This window comes from Cygnus olor, chromosome 2 (assembly GCF_009769625.2).
Source record: "Cygnus olor isolate bCygOlo1 chromosome 2, bCygOlo1.pri.v2, whole genome shotgun sequence".
Taxonomy (NCBI): Eukaryota; Metazoa; Chordata; class Aves; order Anseriformes; family Anatidae; genus Cygnus; species Cygnus olor.
The window spans coordinates 54,647,620-54,671,145 of NC_049170.1; the positions used below are offsets into that span (position 1 = coordinate 54,647,620).

Consider the following 23,526-nt stretch of genomic DNA (forward strand, 5'->3'; position numbering starts at 1 on the left):
TAGTGACCCAGAGAATAGAATACTTTCTTCTCGTCAGCTGTTAATTCTAAAGCAGTGTTCTATGCTAACAGGTTTTTTGTTGTTGTTATTTTTTAAGTTGGTTTTAGCAAGTGATCGTGTTTTTATTAAAAACAAGACTTGTGTGTTTTGGAGTGTATATGTGTGTATATGCATCTATGTATTTGTGTACATATGTATAAACAGAGACAGATAAGTATGTGTGTAAACACTTACAAGTATTTATTTAGATCTTTATGTGTATAGAAAGAGTATTTTACCAGCAGATGAAAACTTGCAATGTTTCCTTGAGTGTTTTTTCAACTTCTTTAGGAAGATATGGTTTTGTGATACGGTCCAGTGATAAGTGCTGGTAGACAGATTCTATTCTAGTATTTGCTATTCATTCACTCCATGTAAATATTCTGTAGGTGTGATTCAGTTGTCCCTGCTGTGTAGTGGAGGTAAAGCTTGCTGTGCCTCACTGGGAACATCATAGATGATGTGAAATGCTTTGAACTCTTGAGCATCTGTTAAATGCCCAGAAAGGTCTGTCATAATGGGCTCAGCAGTGTTAAGTTTTGTTGCTCTGGGCAGGGATTTACTAGCATAACTCGGATCTATCAGGAAAAGGGAATTGGTGTTTGGATCTGTTTATGCTTGGAGATCAGTTTCTGTTCTCAGGATGTAGCTGGTATGCCAGTTAGGAGCTATGTATGCAATGAACACTTTGACGTTCACTCAAGAGGGAAGGGAGAGAATCTCCTTTCTGCTTCTTAGCACAAAGGCATACTTCGCTCCCAGCATCTGGGCAATCAGTGATCTCATTTCGGAGTGTTTATTTTTATCCAATTTATTATCATTAGCTTTATTAGATAGTGAGGGAGAGAATTTAATGACTTAACTAGTCTAATCCATGGAAATGCTGGATTGAGCTTCCGTTCATGTTCCACCTGATCTATGTTAGCTGATTACTTCTTGAGGCTTTACTTTGTTTCCTTCGAATCTCATAAAGATAGCAGTGCTTTGTTTGTATTCTCCCTGTATTTATGCATGGAGTTTCTATGCCATACTTTGTTGTTGTTACTTATGAGATTTGCAGTTGCTGTTCAAGGTTACCTCATGTCTGACATCAGTGGTTTCTTTCCACCAAAGACGGTAGTACTGTTAGGTATGTAAGAGCAGGCAGACTATCAGACTTTTTGGTGTACATAGAAACTGGATAAACTCAATGGCTGCATTTTTTTTAATCTGCATCTTTAATAAAGACTTTGTGTATTGTTTATTGTTGGTGACATTCATGTTTTGGTTTTGCATAAGCCAGTAGCAAAATCATGGAGGCTGCCATTTGTTTTCTGATCTCTTGTATTTCATTCAGTGTTTTTTTTTTTTTTTTTTTTTTTTGGTATTTCATTTTATCTCCCAGACATCGAGGCATAAGCATCAGTAAAGAAAACAAGAGAAGCTCATCTGTAATGTCAGGGCTTCTGGACATATTTCCTGTTTTATTCTTTACCTTTTGTGATTGTCTTTTAAAAATTGCAGGCTTTCAAAGCACAGTGTTAATTGTCTCTTTTTGTTTGTTTCACTGTTTCACATGAGGTGTTAAAGTAGGTTGTAGAAGAAATGGTACACATGCATATTTTTAGAACATCTGTTAGCCTTTTACAATGTCAAAGTAAATCCTGCAGGTTTAGATTACAGAATCTCCTAAGTATGCTATGTCTGTGCATGAAATTGCCTAATGAATTTAGCATGCTCTGTGCAGCCATGCAAGATTTTTTTTTCCTTGTTGATTAAAAACCATTCTCCATTTGCTTTAAGGTTGGTAGCATTTGTAAGTAGCATATGGTTATCAATCATTATTAATACTAATAGAGGTGTATTTGTATGAACACTAATAAATGTTTATGTTAAAGAATCTCGATCCTGCTAAGTGGTATGGACTCAACTTATCCAGAACTACACTACTCTTTCTTAATTTATGTTTTGGAAAACTAAATGAACATAGCACGTACAAGATTACTTAAGAAAATAGGTCAATAAGCCTTAGAGTTTGACCTGAGAAGTGACTGGAACATGAGGGGTTTTAATTCAGCAGACAATGCACTTGATTCTGAAATGGTTATGGTCGTGTATTTGCTGAACTGACATCTTGGTACTTGTGTCTTTGCCATTGAGTCAGGCTGTAGAATATCTTTCTCTTGGTAGAAGCAATGAGAAATGAGTATAGCTTTCAGCTTTAGTGGTCTAAGATTGGATCCAATTAAACTTCCAGCTACCTATGTGGTATTCTGCTGCTTACTGATCTTGGAGATTGAACAACTACATTTTCACTGAATTTAAAATACAGTTTAGCTCTCAGTAACCCAAATGACAAACAATGCATGAAAAGAAGCAAGTTTCAGAGTAAGGAAAGAAGCGCATAGAATGGAAAATCTCTCAAAACCAGTCTCCGTCAGATTCTAGGCATTATGCTATTACATCATATATCTTCACTCATCTGGTTACTTTTTAAGTTGAATGTTGTTTTCTGAACCTAATTTGCTGGTAGAAGTCATCCTTTCCTGCTGTTATATCAGCAGAAAATTAAAAGAAATCAAGTGTTACTCTCGCAGGTAATGTTTACAGCACTGTGCAAGCTTTTTTTTCACAATCAGAAATTAAGCTCTAAACAGACATGGTCACTTGTGAGTTGGGAGTCACCCTGCTTTTCTTCGGTCTCTGGAATTGCTGATATGACTAAGATTCACAGGGTTCATTGGGAATAATTTGGTCTTAATCTCAGTGGTATTAAGATGGTAACGCTTCTGGTGTATGGGCAGCTGTAAAGGTAGATGACAAGATCATCAGCACATGAAGTTTAACCAGACATACATTGTCATAAACTAATAGAATGTACAAATCTGATAACATTGATGTAGATAACCTTACAGTAAAGAGTAAAACCGAAGTGTATTGTGCCTTTTGTTTTAGTTGTTTTATTTTGAAATATGCTGTTATAACCTGAGGTTGGCTGGGTTTCTAGTAAAAGGTTGATCTAAAGAAATTGAAGGGGGAATCCACCCACTCTCTTACTCATATATTTTCTTTGCTTTTGTTTTAGTTTGCAAGTATGCCTGCCACAGGAAATGTGAAGAGAAGGTAAGCATATTTATTCTCCTCTGTACTTGCTGTTGATCCACATGTATTTGAAGTTTAGACTAGAAAAGCTGTGTCAACTAATTAAGGATATGATGATGATTAAATCAGATGCTTTTTTGTCAAAAAAGAGTAACTTTTTACTGGGGTATTTTTCTTGACTTTAATAAAAAAAAAACAAACAGGTCTTTGTGTAGTCAAAACATCTGCAACAGTGGTTAAACTTCTCATTCCTCTCATAGGAGGACATGTTTCAAGTTGAAAACAGCAAGTTAGTTGGGTGAAATACAAACCACATGGTTACACCAGGGAAGAAAAAATGAGTGAGTGAATCGGGTATACATCTAAATTTTACAGCAACAGAGATTTAAAGGGAAACTTTTGGTGTTGGACTATGAAAAATACAAACATATTATTTTCAGTGCCTACTTCAGATTACATCCACCAAGTTCAGTTTCATTACTAGATTTTTAATTTAAAAAAAAAATTCTGAATCCCTTTCACACAAGGAAATGCCCAGTTCTGCCTCCTAGTTTATCCAATAGTCTACAAAAAAACAAAGCTGTTTTCAGTTTTATTGTTTCTTAGTGTTGTATAATTTATGTTGGGCTTTGCTGTCCTTTTGTTCAAGGCAACCGTCATTGCCCATTCGTGTTTTCAAAGCTCAGAATGAGTTTTAGTTAAAACTGACTTGAATGTAGATGTTGAATATCAAGATGTAGATGCAGAGTGTCAAGACAGCACAAATCTATATAAAAGCAAAAGGGCTATTCTTCAGCTGGTGAAAATCAGACGATTTATTCATAACATACAGAAACAGACTGAAAAGGTACTTCTGTGGTCTCAGATGACTTAAAAATCCCCCATCCCTAGATTTGAACATCTTTGATTTACATAGACTGTTGCAGCCTAAATCTTAGTGTTGGAGGGGTTTACTTTGATTTCCTAGAGCCATCTTCTCGGGATAACATTTTCTGCTTTTAACTAAAACCACTGACCAGCATTTGCTTTGTATGAAGACAGCATTTTTTATAGTTAGAGCACTTAGCTTCTAAAGACCACAGATCTATTACTACTTCCTGTGCTGTTGACTTGATGTTTAACCTTGAGTAGGGATTTATTTTGGTGTTTCCAGGAAATATGAATAAATTCAAGAAAGAGCTCTGCTTGAGATTTGTCAGGCCCTTTGGGGAAGTTCTGGTAAACACAAGGGTCAGTTGGTTGACAGTCTCCCATTTCAAGTGAAAATGGTACTTATGTGTTTCAAAATCAATGTGTTACATGGTGTGCTGAATAAAAGTAGAATTTTTTTTTTCATGAAATAAGATGGTAAAAATACAAATGGTTGTAATTAAATTTGCAGGCAAGGTATTTACAATCTAACTATACATTAATGATTAGTAATAGTTATGATTATTACTATAATTAATATATATTAATAGAATTAGAGGTCTAGAAGTAGAAGGGAAACAGTTTTGTAGAAAGAAGTACATTTTATTAGACCAGATAATATAATTGATACCTTCTTGCACATTAGCTTTGGTTTTTTCAAACAGCACTTGCAGTTTGGAATTCTACAAGCTTCTGTGGGGAAGAACCTGGTTTGTTGGTAGCATTGGTAGCTTGCAGGTTAACTTGTGTATGTGCTACATAGATCTAGAGTTTCCAGCAGTGGTGGTACAGAAATGATGCTGGAGGCTGTGGTAAGAAATTCTTTAAACTTGTTTTGGAGACAAATCAAATCATGCATGTACCTTATGTTGTAAACAGGAAAGTGTATTTCAACTAGTATTTATGCTCTCAGGCATTTGGGTTTTGAGTGTTGAAAAGATGGAGTGCTGGAAGTAAATAATAGCATAACTATTGTCAAGATGCTCCTGTATATATATATATATTTTGTAACTATTTGAAAATAAATTACTAGTGAGTATTACAGACTATAGAAAAATAAGGTATTGTGGGAACAAGATCTGATTGAGTATATCCAACATTTTTCTGGAAATATTTTCTTTATACCTACTTATATGAAGCCGCAGTTGGCTGTCTGGAATAATGTTATATAATCTTGTTACATTGGTGGTCATCTTGATTCAGATCTGATTTTTGTTTTTATTACCTAACATGGCATCTGTATTTTCATTTGGTTATTGGATTAAGGCAGGAATGGTTCTCATAGCTGTTTAAGCTGGACTGAGAATATATTAAGACCATCTGAGAATGTTACAGGCACCCTTGAGTAGTAGATTTGTACCCATTATTATATGCACTGATTTAGATTCAATTGTGTGGAAAAAGAATCATGGACTCCAGTACCTCTTTTCCCTAGAATATGTTTTAATTCCAAGACAAATGTCACTCTCTGCATTTGCAATAAAGCTACCCCATTTGCAGCTTATGGGAAATAGCTATTTTTATGTTAGTTGAACATCCCCCAAGACAAAATGTGTTAGCAGTGAGCTGAAAAGCATTTGGAAAGGGAGGGGAATGAGAACAAAGAATGTTGCACTTAGAAACATGGAATTATGGAAAAGACCTCCAAGATCATCTAGTCCAACAATCACCTTACTACCAATGTCATGCACTAAACCATGTCCCTAAGCACCATGTCGAACCTTTCCTTAAACACCCCCAGGGATGGTGACTCACCACCTTCATAGGCAACCCATTCCAATGCCTAACTTTTCTTTCTGAGAATAAATGTCTCCTAACTTCCAACCTGAACCTCCCCTAGTGCAACTTGAGGCCGTTCCCTCTAGTCCTATCACTAGTTATCTGTGAGAAGAGTCCTACCCCCAGCTCCCCACACCTTCCTTTCAGGTAGTTGTAGAGAGCAATAAGGTCTCCCCTGAGCCTCCTATTCCCCAGACTAAACAACCCCAGTTCCCTCAGCCACTCAGCCAATAAGACTTGTGTTCCAGACCCTTCACTTCCGACATCCTGTAGTCATTTTTTAAAAAAAATATGCATCAGCAAAGTAAAGCATTACTTGAAAGACTGCTGGGGTCATGTGTTTATAGAAGCATTATGCTCAAGTCTAGCGATAAAGCTGCATAATAAAACAGCTAATGTTGTAAACGTGTTTAGATAAAAACAATAGCTCAGGCCTTCCACTGGCAGCACTACAATATAGGTTTTTAAGAGTTTGTCAAAAGAATTCCTCTGTTAATGCATCTAAATGAAAACTAAAAAAAAAAAAAAAAAGCTATATAAATCAGCCACTAAAATAAAGTTTATGCAAACCTGAAAATAAATAAATAGACTCTGAATTTGATCAGAATGTACAAATGAAGAAAGAATCAAGTTTTGGAATCATTTGAGACATCAGCTGCTTTGTTTTATTCTAAAACCTGAATAGGTTCTGTGAGGGTTTTTCTCTTGTCCCTGACAAATACAGTGAAAACAAACGCAGGCAAGAACTGTAGTAATATTTCAAAACATGGGGCACAACTGCAGAAAAAAAAAAATTGAAGCTACACAGACAAGTGAAAACAAGATGGCAAATATTAGATTACACAAATTCAGACTGTTGCACACAGTGCTATTAAATCAGTTGCAGGAAGATTATAACATTTGAAATTATGTAGCATAAATCCACTAGATGATGCAGATGCCAGCACTAAAATTAGATGAGCTATAAAGGCAAGATTAATTAAAAGCAAAAGCAAACAAAAAAGCCAAAGCCCAAACTCCACTGTCTTAGAGTTGTATGTGTATGTGTGTGTGTGTGGGGGTGGAGCGGGGGGAAGCCAAAAACAAGTGAACACAGTGGACATGTAGGTATAAAATCTTAAGGGAGCTATTCATTTATGTCAAGTTACTGTTTTGTGATTTAGCCCTGAAAGGAGGTATGGGGACATGGCTGGGTGGGTAAATTAATGGAAATTAAGGATCCACAAATTCAGAGCAGATGTCAGGAAGTACTTTCATGTAGAAAGCAATAAATATGAGAACAGGTCTCCCAGGCAAGTTTGTTTTTAGGTGAACAGCAGACAGGTTACTCAGGATTGAAACAACCTAATCCTGTCTTGGGGAAATAGAGCTATGAGTGAGTGGGCTTTGCCATAAGGGGGCTAGTGGATCAGTCAGTCTGCTCTGAAGAAGTCCCTGAACTTTCATAAGCTGTTTTTGAAGCTGTCTGCTGCATCTCTGCCAGTGCAGCATCAGAGATACTGGTGTGCACAGGGCCTTATAGAGGCATTTGACCTCAGGTACAGCTTCTTGGTCTCTTTTGTATGCAGTACTCAATGGGCCTCTTTCTCACTGCATTGTCAGTGCTGGGATATGATAGCATTGTTGCTCTGAGCCTCGAAAAGTTCATATCTTAATAGGAAGACACATGGTTGTATGTGTAATGGGAATGTTCTAATATTCTGGCAATACATATTCCTAGTTAGGTGTTGTACTGGGTCAATGGGCAGAGGCCAATGGGATGAGGTTCAACATGGCTAAGTGCTGGTCACAACAACTCCGTGCAGCGCTACAGGCTTGGGGCAGAGTGGCTGGAAAGCTGAGCAGGGGAAAAGGATCTGGGGACGTTGGTCGATGCTCACCTGAACGTGAGCCAGCAGTGTGTCCAGGTGGCCAAGAGGGCCAACGGCATCCTGGCTTGTATCAGTAATGTAGCCAGCAGGGCCAGGGAGGTGATCGTCCCCCTGTACTCTGCTCTGGTGAGGCCACACCTTGAGTACTGTGTTCAGCTTTGGGCCCCTCGCTTCAAGAAGGACATTGAGGCCCTCGAACATGTCCAGAGAAGGGCTACGAAGCTGGTAAAGTGCCTGAAACAGAAGTTCTATGAGGAGCAGCTGAGGGGACTGGGGTTGTTTAGTCTGGAGAAGAGGAGGCTCAGGGGAGACCTTACTGCTCTCTACAACTACCTGAAAGAAAGGTGTGGGGAGCTGGAGGTCGGCCTCTTCTCACAGATAACTAGTGATAGGACTAGAGGGAATGGCCTCAAGTTGCACTAGGGGAGGTTCAGGTTGGAAATGAGGAGGCATTTCTTCTCAGAAAGAGTAGTCAGGCATTGGAAGGGGTTGCCCAGGGAGGTGGTGGTGTCACCATCCCTGGGGGTGTTCAAGAAAAGGTTGGACCTGGTGCTTAGGGACATGGTTTAGTGTGTGATATTGGTGGTAGGGGGATGGTTGGACCAGATGATCTTGGAGGTCTTTGCAAACCTTAATGATTCCGTGATTTGCTCAGTTCTTTTTTTTTTGCTGGATCAGGTGTCTAATGGTGTGGAGTATGATCCAGCTCTTGAGCCTTGGCTCAGCTTTCCAAGCGAGCATCGCATATATCCTTAACTCAACCCTGAAGATTTTTTACCATGCCTAAGCCAAGAAGCTATTTTCTTTTCATAATACAGTTTGATTCTTTGTCAGTCTGAATTCATGTTTCAAAGAAACCAGTATATTATTGCAGATGGCTCTGTAGCTTTTTCCAGTTCCAGTAGGATTAATTATATATTGGTTTGATTCAGCACACTTCCTTCTTCACCTTTCTAGCTATCTAGACATCTCAGTGAAGTGCATATTTAGTCAAAGCTTCAAGATTTTGTATTGAGTCTAAAAATCATATTCAGACTTGGTTTCTGAACTATAGTGTGCCAGTTGAATGCTGTTAAGGCTAGACCAAACATTTTATGACCTTCAAATTCTGTAGTTTATTCTTCATAGAGAAATAATAGATGTTCTTAGTTTTTTTATCACGTATAAAGCCACCAAAATTGTTTTAATTGTAAAAGATAAAAACTCTGACATGACACTTTGTCTTGTTACATTGCTCAAAAGCGACAGTTTTACTAATTATAATTTTCTTGGCATTTGTATTTGAGAAGATGTAATTCTTCCATTGACCCTGATCTCCCTTTTTCTTTGATCAGCAATAGCTTAAACAGTTTAGATGCTTGGAGTAAAACTGTCCTCCGTCCCACCTAATTCTTCATTGTGACACCCTAATCTTTTCCTTTCTTAGACTTTTTAACAGTCAAGGAAAGATGGACATGACTACAGAAAAAAGTATAGAAATAAAATAAATATATATATATAGCTTGAATTACTGTAAAGTGTTACTAGCAATGCTGTAATGGGGAGGAAGACAGCAATCACAGCAATGAAAATAATCCAGGAGTGACAGCTGATTTTGGTCCTGGGATGCATGTTCAATGTGTTTTGTGAAAATAGCGTGTATGTGGGGGGAATGACTACTTTTGGTTAGCTATTTTCAGTTTAATGATTTAGAGCCCAAACTGTTTTGGCACTCAGAAAGATTGGATGGCTTTGGTCACATGGGTACTTACTGAATTGTTTTGTGAATAAACCTTGTGAGTACTGTGTTAAGGTTATAAGGCTGGGCCTACCCTTGCAGAGGGTGGGCATGAAGGCAGATACTTTCCATGCCCATGAAGAGAATCAGTGGCCCTTGGCCGTCCAGAGGGACAGATAGTTACTTTCTGACTGCTAAAGCATAAAGCATGTAAGGCAGCACCTGTCTAGACTTCCAGTAATGCAGTAAGAAAGAGCATTTTGACATGTAGTCCCAGGTAAGGGGGACTATTTAAAAAAAAAAAAATCATTATATTGTTAGTTTTATTGTATTTTTAGTTCACTAGGTCCATTAGGAAGGTGAAACCAGGGAAAGATCGACAGCAGAAGCAAGTAAACAAGCTGGACTCTTCAGGGTGGAGATGAGGCACTTTCTCTTCAAATGACAAAGTGGCTAAGATTTCCAGGATTACTGTGTTGCTGCGAACGTTATGTCTTGGATATATTTTCATTTACCTCACTGAAACTGTTGGGAAGGTTGGGGCTGTTATGGTCGCGGTAATGGTTGGTTTGGAAAAGGAAGCAATTATATATCTTTAATGTTACCAGTTCTCAAACTATTGCTAAAGGTTTCTCTTTTTGAGGGTAATAATTATTTCTTTCTTTCCTATCTAATTTGCATGCTGCATCAGTTTGCTGTTCAGGGAATTCAGCATGGCTATTCAAAAGATGGAGAGAATTCCTCTTTGAATGTTTAACACAATAAAGTATTAGAGCAGAAGCCAGATTTGTAAGATGTCAGTGTGTAATAATTTTTAAAGAGACAGCTGTGCTCGGCTCTCTCAACTGGCAGGTACTGACAGTTCAAAGTATTAATCTAGTATATCTAACTTTCTAATCTTGCTTCATATTTATGCTCAGTTGCATTTCGAACACTACAGCTTAATATGTAAAAATTCCCCAGAAAAACATTTTTCCGGGGAAACTTTTCATCTGAATACTCAGTGTTTGTTAATTTTTAAGTTATTTTGAAGTAAAACTCTGTTTTAAAAATAAATGAGCAACCTGGCAGAAAATTATTTTGTTGAGAACAGCAAAATGCTGTCAAGTCTTTACTGCATAATTAATATGTTAAAAGTGTAGATTAACACTACCATAGCAGCAGTGGACCAAATAGTGGTGACTTTGCTTCTCAAAGGGTTCATGGGAGGCTTTTTTGTTTGTTCTTATTTTTTTTTTTTAACTATTTTTAATTTGGTTGCATGGATAGAGTACAATTTCTCCTTAACCCTCTCAGATTTTGGGCAGAGGGAATCAAGGCCTTGAATGAAAACTCGTGCCATGTTGTTTCCAGGAGACAACTGTGTGAACCTCTGCAGCTGACACACTTTTGTGGAATCGGTAAATCAGAAAGCATTCAGTACAGCTTAAGACTTCAGGGATTTTTTTCCTCATAGGAAGTAATTAACATGTTATACTACCATGCATGCTTTTAGTGCTGTCTAGCCTTGGACTAGAATAAAATGTTTGCAGTTGAAGTCTGAGATTAATCTGTGAGTTCTGTAACTGACAGTTGTGGCTCAAAGTGGTCTTAGATTTTACTTGATTGTCCCCAGAAGCAGTATTTTGCCCTCTGTTAGGTTATACTATCGCTGTAATGAACTGTTTAATGAATAAGCTTTCTCATTCGACCAGAACTGTAAGCTATTGAGTGGCAAGAGGACTTGAAATTGCTTTTTATGGATATAAACCTTTCATTGTGTAAGTAGCAGAACTGCTGTGCTGGAGGATTGTGTGCTTGGTAGTTAACTTCCTGGGGCTTTCCAAAAATTAAAAAGTATTTTAAAATATGCTAGTGTTTCTAGGTATGTCTCATTTAGTCTTACTTTTTCAGAAAACTGGCTGTTATGTAAGACCCAGCTGGTACCTGTTATAATTTCAAGATTTGTTTCCTTGCAGTTTTTATTACAAAAGCTATTGCTTTCCTTTACCACCAAAACTTGGATAGGTTATATTTTCATGACAGATATGAACTTCCCACTTGAAAACTTTCGGATGTTTTATGAGAATTTATTTGCTTGTTTTTCATTTCCTTGCCTTGAATACTGGTCTGTTTTGGTTGATCTTATGAAGGATTTCAGTTCTCTTCACTGGTCTGTTTATTTTCTGCCTAGTTCTGATCCTTGTAACATGCCTTATAACTTTTTTTTTGGAAGAGAGGTAAGCATTTGTCAGCCTTTTAAAGTGGGTTCAACGAACATGGGAATGATGCATTTTACATTACTGTTGCTTGGGAATTGCTCTCATGTCACACTCTATAGCTCATCCCGTATTTGTCTCTGGGAAATGGGAATTGCTTAGCTTACCAGAATATACCACCTGTTTCTTAGAGTTATTTTAAAAAAATTTGTTTACAACTGCTGTAGACGATGCTCTTAGCTTCTATGTAGGACCCATAGCTTTTGTTTCTGCTGTTAGAGCTAAAGGCAGTAACAACATCTTGGATGGTACACTGAAAATCAACAGTGACAATAATTTGGTAGCAGGCATAATATGACCATTGCTGTGTCATAATATGTTGCTGTGGCTAGAGGCAGTGGTGAAGACTGTATATTCCTGGAACAGGATGAATTCCCTCTTGCAATATTCCTTTTCAAAAAGTGGAGCAGCGCCAGCATTAGATTGCAAGCAGTTGCCTTACTGACTTAATGAAAGAATGGAAACTGAACTGCAGGCACCAACGTGAGTAACAACAAATTTTTGGAAACACATAGAGACTGAGTACTATGTGTTTTGAAGGTTATGAACTCCATCCCAGTGGAAGTCATGCCTGTTTCGTATCAGCAAGCTGAAATGTCTAGGCTTCATTAGAATTTGCTTTTGTTATCTCTATGTGATAACACAACATTTCATAGCATTTTACTTGTAATTATATCTAAAAGGCTGCTTCCCTTGTATTGTTCTGTTTTGCTGAAGAAAACATTGAAAATACTTCCCACAGTTAAAGCGCAGTGCAGTACCATTTTGTTGTGTCTCTTTTGAACAGCTGTAAAACTGGATACATTTGGAACGTACATATTTTATATGCAACATATATTTTAAAAGGAGAAAGTTTGTAATCTAAGTTAAAATGACCAGAGGAATATGAAGTCAGGATTGTGATACAAGAAAGTCAGAAATACCCTAACAAAATACAGGCACTTCAAGTGCCTTTGTGTCAGCCTCCAGAAAGGGTTCCACTCTCAGAGAAACTGAAGCCTGCTAGAGTGGGTATGTTCTTTACAACATGAGAATATACTTTTTTGTGGGAAACTGAAGGGTTCCTCCGTGGTCCTCAACCCTTCAGACTACTTTGGCTTGCTGAGCAATGTGCCCCAATGTTTTTTCCAAAGGATTTCTGTAAGTTTCCTGCTGGAGAGGTTACTCTGCTTTTTTTGGATGACTCTTACAGACCTTCTGTCACAGACTGAAATCAAGCATTTGCTAGATTGCTGCATATATCCTTGGACTGCCTGATTCAAAGAGCTATCTCTCCTTGGGCTGTATGTATTTTTGCATTAAACTGCCCTTAGTGAGGTGCAAACAATTGTCCTGCAATGGTTGGTTTTCAATTCTAGGGACATAAAAAAACAAATTAAAGGTTGGTTTTGTTTTTCCTTTTATTTTTCCAACTAGGCTGACATTTGACTTCTGTTTTTCTTTCTGTCATGTAGCGTAGAAAAGTCTGCCATTGCTGTCTTCTAGAATCCTCCTCCTTTACCACATTGCCCTCTTCTCTGTAGTACCTATTAAAAAGAAAAAAACAAACAAAAAACTCCCTATTTTAACGTATTTATTATGCTTTAATAATGCTGTCATGTTATCTTTAATCCTTTGAAAAGGGATTTCCTTTGAAAGACATCTTTCCCAGATGCTAGACAGGTAGTGGAAGCAGTGAAACTCGTGTGTTGAGGCCTGGCCTCTGTAGATTGTCATGGGGAAGCTCCGACCTCCTCCTCAAACTTCTGGTACTGTTTCCTGTGTGCGCTGCTCTTTGTGAGGACAAGAATTATGGTGTCTTTAGCTCTTATTGCCATTGTTCAGGTGTTGGAAGCAGTTTTGAAACCCTGGAAATCCATACCAGTGTATATATTAAAGATCCAAAACTCTGACATACAACATAGAATCATAGAGTCATTAGGGCTGGAAAAGACCTCCAAGATCATCTGGTCCAACCATCCCCATCCCACTGATATCACCCACTAAACCATGTCTGATAAGTTAACTGTGGGATGTGAACAAGAATGAGAGTTGCACAGGGTGAAATGATGACTACAAGTAGTTTGAATTTAATAAGAATCCACTTGTATTTTAACTTACAGCATGGACTTCATGAAGCAGAGCTTTAGAAAAGATGGAACTAAAAGTTGTCTGTTCCTTCACCAGCCCTGGAGTGCTTGAAATGAAACCTAGTACAGTGAAAATCCATTAATATGAAGAAACATAAATCAACTCGTATCTTATCAGCTAAGAGAAAGTTAGGTCATGAGAAATGAAGGAAGGGAAAGGGTGCTTCTGTATACACATACGGGGTGTTTCTGTATATGCATACACACATGCACGTATGCACGTTAAAAATTTCCGTGAACTTATTTTTTGTACAAAGGCTATGACTTCTCCTAACATAATTGTAACTGTACATTATTTAGAGGTTTTCAGTGGCTTCATTTTTCTCTTCACCCTTTTTCCTCAATTTTGTGAAAAGCTTAGTGAACTGTATTAGTAGTGAACTAGAATGGACAGGTTACTTAGGTCACATATTAGTTGAAGATTTTTCCTTCTGCACACCCTTTGTATTCCACATAAGTTGTGGCAGAAATGCCAGTGGTTCTTACATGTTAAAACTATAGCTTGGAAGAATGTGATTCTTTGTAGTTAAATGGTTAAGTTGTATGCCTTTGAAATAGTAGTCTAATAGTGTCAGATTTGGACTTTGAAATGCAGCTTTGATAATATTTGGCTCATTCTTTGAAGATGGCTCTTCCTCCGGAAGATCACTTGCTTCTGTGAAAAAAAAGATGAAAAATAAGGGAAATACAAAAAAAGGCGCCTCTGGGAGTGAAAAATGTACTGACATGTAACTATAGGATATCCAAGAAAATGGCCTCTTATGAAACAGTGGAGGGCACTGGTTGTGTCTCCATTAAAACAAGCGGGGATATATTTTACTTCCTTAGTGCCAGGTATCATGCCATTTGTTGACATTTTTTCTTGTTTGAGTTGACATTTATCTCATGTTGTTCAGTTACTCATTAACTCATGTGACTGGTGTTACAATTGTAAGTAGGAAAGTTACCCACAGATTCATTGGAGTCAGAATTCTTCATCAGAGGGATTATTTTAAATCTTCTTCCACAAGTACAGGACTTTTTCAAAGCAAAACTTGATTCTGGAAGTATCACACTAGGAAGGTGTTTTCATTCAATATGCGTTATGTATACAAGGACAGGTGGTTTGGCTTTCAGATATTTACCTGGTTATATGTGGGTAGACTAATGTGTCTATATGCATGTGTGTATCTGGGCATGGAGGAGGTACCTATTTTTAAAAAACACACCGGGAATTCCCAGATTCTGTTTTTTCCTTTTTAATAAGTGAACATGCAGAAGTGTAGAGGCTAAATGTATCTTGTTTGTGCTGAACTACTGAACTATGAAATATTATAGTAATGTATCCGGTATCTTTTGTTCAAGAATAAAGATACTATTATTGAAAGCTGACAAACTTGTTCATTGTAAATTTTTTTTTTTTTTTTTTTTTTCAATTAACTGTAGCTTCAGCAGGGATTAAGAAAATCTGAAGTTTGTTTTGCACAGTTGGTGCACTGTATGTGTAAGTTTTTAAACCAGTGAATGAGGTGCTTATACATTTTCTTTGATCTCCAGATTTCTATTAAATTGAAGTCCTGTGATTTTGCTTTTCAGTTGTATACTTTTCCTCTAAATGCTAATTTTAGCACATCTCAAGCCTTTGCAAACCAGGAAATAGAATTAGGACAACTCATACAACCTCAACTCTGGTTGTCTGGACCTCATGATGGCCTCCCTGTGAACACGTCAGCACTTTGCTTTTAACCTATATCTGAATTAACAGTAGAACTTCTTGAAACTGCTTGTTAGAACTGAAATCAGGATATTTAACTGTTTTCCTTCATCTGAGAAGAAATACGCTATTTGTGCATGTGCATTCAGACAAAAGGTCTGTGCACCTGGGGTGATTCAGTGTGTCTTGCGTTAAGTCAAGTAGCTAGAAAAGAGTAGCAGCACACGCAAGTCTGACTGTGAATAATGCATTTGAGTGGTCTGCAGTTTAGTGACAACATAGTTATAAAAGTGTGCAAGGGCAAAGAGGTTGCTGTATACACTGGGAAGGGTATTACGTGACTGTTTGGTAGGCCCAGAGTGGTACCATCTCACATGGGTGTTGATCTTTTCGAAAACAAAGCAACGGTGCAAGACCTGCAACCAGAAGAAAGTGGAGTCTATCTGTAAAGTCAGGTTACTGTACAGGCATTGTAGGCATAGTGAAACTCATGGAAAAAATAATTACAGAAGTGTCGACCCTTTTATGTTAGCTGCTATTTTCTCACAGCCCTGTGTTTGGGTGAATTGCCTGAATAAGATGCTACAGATCTGCCAAAAAAGATCTGTAAAAGTTTTTTTTTTTTTTTTTTTTTTGTCAGCGAATGTCCCTAGGGCTCTTGTGTCAAAATAAAGGGGCTTTTTCTTAGGCAGTGAGTCAGCTGTAATCATTGAGGAGGTTATAGGAAAGCTGTATTGTGGTTAGTCGTGGGGAAGTAGATACTTGATTCTTTACCAGCGTTTAACAGCAGAGAGAAGGGATAAAACAGATTATATTTATGTGATTCAGTGATGACAATTTTGTTCTGCAGCAGTTCCAATTACTACATGTGTGTAATATTTTACCTATAGCTGAGAATTAGAAGTGTCTCTCTTTCACAAGTAAGGACCCGTCTGTGGAGATGCCAACCCTTCCATGCTGGTGTTTAAAAGCTATTTCCGAGAGTAAGACCTGAGTGGATTGTTCGGGTGTAATCAGGTTTCCCCTTTTTTTTTTTCTGTGCTGCATGCAGGACTAGATGTGTCTTTTTATTCTTGCGGTTTGCTGGCGTGTCAAGGCGCAGGAGCTCTGCACCAACTAACGGCAGTCTGCGAGATTACAAACCTACCATGGTGTCCACTCGGCAGAGGGCTCTACTCTGAAAAGGCTGTGGTGACCCAGACGCAGGGCCTGCCCAGAGACGCAGCTGTTCAGGCCTCTGGCTGCAGGGAGCGCCTGAGCCTGCCACTGCTGGTGGAGGGCAGCGGGGAGACTGCCTGTGCTCAGGTGGAAGGGCTGCTCGCCGTGGTGGCTGAGCTCAAGGAGGTGGAGAGACTAAGGAGCATCAGGGCGTGTGAGCAGGAGATTGCCTGGTGGAGTTAACTCCCTTGCATGCCAGAGAGAAGGGCGCCAGTGGGTGCCCTCCAGAGGGTGGTGGAGCCCCTGCCCTGTCGCTGTTGGGCAGAGGGAGGAAACCAAAAAGATGAGGAGGGCTGGAAGCGAGTCCCAGTTCAGGGTTATGGGCAACCCCCCTCCCTACCTACCTCTCTTCCCCAGGTGCCCCTCCATAATAGGTTTGAGGCCCTGGATCTTGAAGAAGAGGTAGGCGAGGATGTGGTGGAAGGCCCACCTATGAGGTCATGTAGGAAGAGGCAGTCAACACCGTGCCTCAAGACTGCCTTCAGTAACAAAGAACATAGGATAATTGTAGTAGGAGATTCCCTTCTGAGAGGAACAGAGGGCCCAATATGCAGAGTTGACTCTCATCATAGGGAAGCCCACAGTCTGCCTGGAGCCCGGATCAGGGATATCACCAGGACACTCCCCAACCTGGTGCGCTCGACAGACTGCTACCTGCTACTGATCTTCCAGTTAGGTGGGGAGGAAGCTGCATCCCGTAGTCTGAGGGAAATGAAGAAAGGTTCAAGGCCTTGGGACGGTTAGTGAAAGAGTCTGGGGCATGAGTTATTTTCTCTTCCCTCCTTTCATTCTCGGGTGATGACATGGGACGGAATAGAAGGATCCAGTCCATAAATGCTTGGCTATGTGACTGGTGCTACAGGCAGGGCTTTGGGTTCTTCGATAAAGGCTGGTTTTATAAGACACCAGGCCTGATAGTAATAAGTGGGAAAGGTTTATCTCACAGGGGAAAAAGGGTTCTGGGACAGGAATTAGCAGGGCTAATTTGGAGAGCTTTAAACTAGATCCGAAGGGGGATGGGGTTGTAGCTGGGTTTGCACTGGTGGGGCAGTGCTCTAGCAGTGATGAAGACCAGGAGGCCTCCCACCCCCCTAGGGTGAAATTGGTGTGCTCAGCTCGCTCCCTGAAGTGCCTGTACACCAATGCATGTAGCATGGGGAATAAGCAGGAGTTAGAAATCCATGTTCAGTCAGGAGATTATGATCTGGTGGCAATTACAGACGTGGTGGGACAGCTCACATGACTGGAATGTGGTCATGGATGGGTATGTCCTTCTCAGGAAAGACAGGCCAGCAAGGCGAGGTGCTGGAGTTGCCTTTTACATGAGAGAGCAACTACAATGTATTGAGTACCGTCCAGGGGTGGATGAGGAGTGAGTTGGGAGTCTTGGGTGAGAATTAAGGGGCAGGCTGGCATGGGGGATACTGTTGTGGGTGTCTATTACAGGCCACCTGATCAGGATGAGGGAGTTGACGAGGCCTTCTACAGTCAGTTGATAGCAGCCTTGCAATTACAGGCCCTGGTTATTGTGGGAGATTTCAACTACCCTGACATTTGCTGGAAGGCCTACTCAACCAGCCATCCGCAGTCCAGGAGGTTCCTCCAGTGCATTGATGATAACTTCCTGATGCAAATGGTGGATGTGCCAACTAGAAGAGGAGTGATGCTGGATCTTGTCCTCACTAACAAGAAGGGACTGGTTGAAGTGGTGAAGGTTGAGGGCAGCCTTGGTTGCAGCAACCACGAGATGGTGGAGTTCAGGATCTCATGTGGCAGGAACAGAATACTGAGCAGAATCGCAACCCTGGACTTCAGTAGGGCCAACTTTGGCCTTTTCAAGCAATTGCTAGGGGAAATCCCGTGGGCAGGGTACTTGAAGGTAAAGGGGTCCAAGATAGTTGGTTAGCATTCAAGCACTGCTTCTTCCAAGCTCAGGATCAGAGCATCCCAACAGGTAGGAAGTCAAGAAAGGGAGCCAGGAGATCTTCATGGTTAAACAGAGAACTGCTGGGCAAACTGAAGTGGAAGAGGAGAGTCTACAGATCATGGAAGGAGGGGCACGCCACTTGGGAGGAATATAAGACTGTTGTCGGAGGATGTAGGGATGCAACTAGGAAAGCTAAGGCCTCCTTAGAATTAAACCTTGCAAGAGGGGACAAGGACAACAGAAAGGGCTTCTTCAAATACATTTCAGATGGGTGCAAGCTGGAACATAGGAGGTTCCACTTAAATATGAGACGAAACTTTTTCAGAGTGAGGGTGACAGAATACTGGAACAGGCTGCCTGGGGAGCTGGGTTGTGTAGTCTCCTTCTCTGCAGACATTCAAAACCTGCCTGGATGCGTTCCTGTGTGATCTGATCTAGGTGTTCCTGCTCTGGCAGTGGGATTGGACTAGTTGATGTTTTAAGGTCCCTTCCAATCCCTAACAATTTGTGATTATGTGATACTTTTTTTATTAATCCAAGGATTATAAATGACATGTCAGGCTCCTGCTCTGTAAACCACTCCATGTACTGTGCCTTGAGAGCTGATAGGACAGGTCAATTCCTTAGAGAAAATTCCCTTTGTAGTTCAGGTGTTGTAGAGTTTTTGGCTCCTCTCTGCTGTCTGAGAGGTGAGCCTGTCCAGGAGAGCTATAAGTGTAAAATTGGACATATTAAAAGAAATTGCTTTCCTTGGGGTTAACCTCAAGGTACTTGTTAAAGTGAGCATTCTTGGTTACTATTACTGAAGCTCATCTAAATGGAGTAAATTGTAGAGCCACAGTCATTCAATTATATGTGTGATGTCTGAGGGTGCCTGCTGTATGGGCTCCCCATACATGTAGAAAGAAATGAATATTTGCTTTCCCTAGATTGTTACATAATCCTAGTTGGTCGTGCTTTTCCTTGCTTTCTTTTTGTTTTTGAATATTCAAAGTTCTTTTTGTGATGTATATAGAACATATTAAGAAGTGTTTTAACTTCAGGGAACTCTACATATTTATTCATATGAAGTTGACTTGTTGCTGTATATGTTGTATGAATGTAAGTATTTTCAGGTGAGAGAGAACATAATATATATCTACTTGCCTCAAGGCCGATGTGACTGCTTGCAATTTTATGTCTCTGGGTCTTTGGAGCCAAGCCTCTGAAATTACGTTAGTCCACAAAATATCTGTTCTACTTGCCCTGCTCAGCCCACATCCCATAACAAAATTTATCACAAATAAAAGATGATGGGAATTACTGATTTCTAGACTCATTAAAAAGCAGAATAGTTACTTACTAATTAGAACTGAGATGATCTTGGAAGAATGCTGCAGAGGCTGGGTAGTGGTGGTGAAAAAAGCCATTCATGCTTCCCTGCATATGTGACCTGAAGGAAGGAATTACCCTTGTACCTTTTTTTCACTGCTTACAGTATGTCAGCAAAGCACACAATATTTATTAACTATTCCGGGAGTTGAGGGAAAGCAATGTAGCCAAGATCAGCCATGGACACTCCTGTTCTGCACCTGGTCTGCTTATTGCCCCCTTTGACTCTGCCTAGATTTGACAGTATTTGAGGGATCTCAATAAATAGATTTAGGTCATTTGCAAAGGAAGAATCTTTTTTTTTTTCCTTATTTTATTACTGTTTTTTGTTCTAGGTGGTGACACCTTGCTTTCTTCTGAGCAACTACGAACTGGTAAGTATTGTTGGCACTAGTGATATCCATCAGTTTTTTTTAGGTTATAGGTTAGGTTATTCCTGTAGCTGTCTATAATTTCTTCAGTACTGTACCATCCACTTTCCTCTTTGAGGGCACAGCAAATAAAAGGTCTAATCCTGAAGCTTATTAGTGTGTGCCCTATCCCATAAAGCAATTGGGTTATTTTACTGAGCATTTTGTAAGGCATTTAAGGATTTGCTAGATTAAGTGTTTTCTGCTGTTCAGGATTCTTCCTAAAATGAACTTGTTGGTATGTCCATGATGCAGTGACTTGGTATAGTTGTCCTTACTACCTTATTTCCTTTTGTCTGTGTGTGAAACAAATAAACAAAACAACAACAACAAACACACACCAAACACACACACAAATCATGAAACCCACAAACCATTAATTGTTTTAACGTGTAGATGTCTCATATCAGTTTGAAAGTGCAAACAGGATCATTTGGTTGGGGCCTGTATTTTTTTTGTTCTGTTTTGTTTTTTGGTAGCGGAAGAGAGGAAATTAGTCCGTGCTTGCTCAGGATAGGAATTAAAAAAAAAAAATGATAGGCCTTTTCAGGTGGGAGTAATTGAATTTGGTTATTTTTAGCTCCTATTAAATACTTCTGGAGGATGTTATATAACTGTTATTTATTGAACCAGTGCTGCCACCTGCTAGTATCATTTCTAGAAGTAGGCAGTCAACAGCTGATTTCCCAGAGTCGGCTGAGAACTCTGTATTGTAGTTATGTGATGCAGCCATTGGTAGTTAGGAATTCTACATCTCATTTCTGCCTTGATATGTAAATTGGGCAAGTCACTTTGCACATTTTTTGTCTCTTAATTTCCTTCCTGGCAAAATACAGGTAAAGATGTTATCTAAAAAGGTGCTATAAAAGTGTTGGTTCATTCTTTTCTTAATTATTGTCTTTTAAAATAAAGGCTGGAAAACAAAATCAGCAATTCATAGTATTATTAGTAATGTGAATACGAATGTATAGAAGGTCCTTCCTAATTTGACCTGCCGCTTCTATGAACTAATGCATACCACAGTCTGAGGTTTCTGTATGGCACTACTGCTAAAATTGAAAGTAGAGAAGCAGCCCTTTCTTATGTCTGCAGCTCACAGGATTAGATGTATGTTGTCAACTGTGGTTACTCATTGTTTTGTGTTGTATATATAACCTAAATATTGATTATAACAGGGAAAATTTGTCATTGTGATTCAGCAACAATTTTAAATCTGCAGCAACTTGTGGAATATGTTACCAGTCATTACCATCAATAACTCCAGTTGAAGATGTTTTATGTGAACAGTGAACATGGGGCAGTGCTGGTTAATCTGGGTCTAGTGGGTTTATGTGACAAGGTTTTGTTAGAGGGGGGCCATAGGGGTCGCTACTGTGAGAAGAATCCAGAAGCTGCCCCATGTTAGATAAGGGCCCTGCTGCTGGCCAGCGCCAAGCCCGTAAGTGATCTTGTTTGTGGCTCTTTGAAAGCATATTTAAAAGGGGGGAAAAAAACAAGCACCAAAACTGCTGCATAACAGCAGCTGGGAGAGCGAGGAGTGAGAAACAGCCCTGCAGACACCAAGGTCAGTGAAGAAGGAGGGGGAGGAGGTGCTCCAGGTGCTGGAGCAGAAGTTCCCCTGCAGCCTGTGGAGAGGCCTGTGGTGGAGCAGGCTGTCCCCCTGCAGCCCATGGAGTACCATGGTGGAGCAGATTTCCATGCTGCAGCCCATGGAGGAGCCCCCAGTGGAGCAGATGTATATGGCCTGAAGGAGGCTGCAGCCTGTGGAGAACCCCTGCCGGAGCAGATTTTGGGCCGGACCTTTAGCCTGTGGGGAGGGGACCACACAGGAGCAGGTGACCTGGCAGGAGCTGCAGCCCATGGGGGACCCAGGTTGGAGCAGCGTGCTCCTGATGGATGGATCCATATTTGGAGCAGTTCTTGAAGAGCTGCTGCCTGTGAGAAGCCCCACAGGATCAGTTTGAGAAGGACTGCATCCCGTGGGAGGGACCCCACATTGGAGTAGGGTCAGAGAGTGACCATGAAGGAGCGGTGGAAGAGAAGTGCTATAGACTGACTGCAACCCCCATTGCTCTGTTCCCCTGAGCTGCTTGGGGGGGAGGAGGTGGAAGAGGGTGGATAGGGGAAGGTGTTTTTAGTTTCTTTCCTTTGTTTCTCACTTTTCTGGTAACAGGCAATAAATTTTACTAATCTTCCTACTCTGAATCTGTTTTGCTTGTGACAATAATTGATGAGTGATCTCCCTGTGCTTATCTCAACACTTCAGCTCTTTTCATCGTATTTTCTCTCCCTTTCCCTTTGAGGTGGGGGAGTGAGAGAGCAGTTGTGGTGGAGCACAGCTGCCCACCTGAGTAAAACCACCACAGTGGGCCCAAAGTACTCTGTGACCTGCTGGTGATTGAGCAGTACTGATGGAGAAAGTGGCCTAACCTGTTTTAGTTTACTGGCAAAGATGAAGCCAGAGATTTATTTGGTCTCTGAATTAAACATTTACTAGTTCTAGGAAAAAAAAAAAAAAAAGCTGGAATTCTATTTAATATTATTGCAGGCAAAACTGTAGGTGAAATATATTTTCAGAGCTGGCAACTGAGGATATTTTCCTTAGAGTGCAAGAGCTCTCTATTCCCATATGTAATAAATCAAGCAGGGAAGGTAGGAAACTAGCATGGCTGAACAAGGCCCTGCTGGTCAAACTTAGGCAAAAAAAGGAAACGCACAGCTGGTCAAAACAGGGCCATGTGCCCTGGTAAGAGGACAGAAATGCTGTCTGGATGTGCAGGATCAGGAAAGCCAAGGCATTGACAGAACTAAACTTTGTGAGGGATGCAAAGAATAACAAGAAGGGATTCTGCAGGTACATTGGCTGCAAAAGAAAGACTAAGGAGAGCATACCACCTCTGACAAATGAAGGCGGACAACTGGTAACAGCAGATACAGAGAAGGCTGAGGTACTTAACTTCTTTGCCCTGGTCTTCACTGGGCTTCCCACATCTCTTGAGTCCCCAGACCTCTAAGTGGGGGCTGGGTGAGCAGAGTCCCTCCCACTGTAAGTGGGTCAATGTTGTGGTCAATGGTTCTATGTCCAAGTGGAGGCTGGTGACAAGTGGTGTTCCTCAGGGGTCTG

The 23,526-nt window shown here is 40.1% G+C and overlaps 1 protein-coding gene across 1 annotated transcript in view; it reads left to right on the plus strand.

Annotated features, from left to right (window-relative positions):
- The window catches only part of TNS3 (tensin 3), a 255,871-nt gene that overhangs the window by 79,580 nt on the left and 152,765 nt on the right, over positions 1-23,526 (plus strand). Inside the window, 2 exon segments of the mRNA XM_040549792.1 lie at positions 3,104-3,141; positions 20,328-20,366. Coding sequence (XP_040405726.1) covers positions 3,104-3,141; positions 20,328-20,366 — 77 coding nt within the window.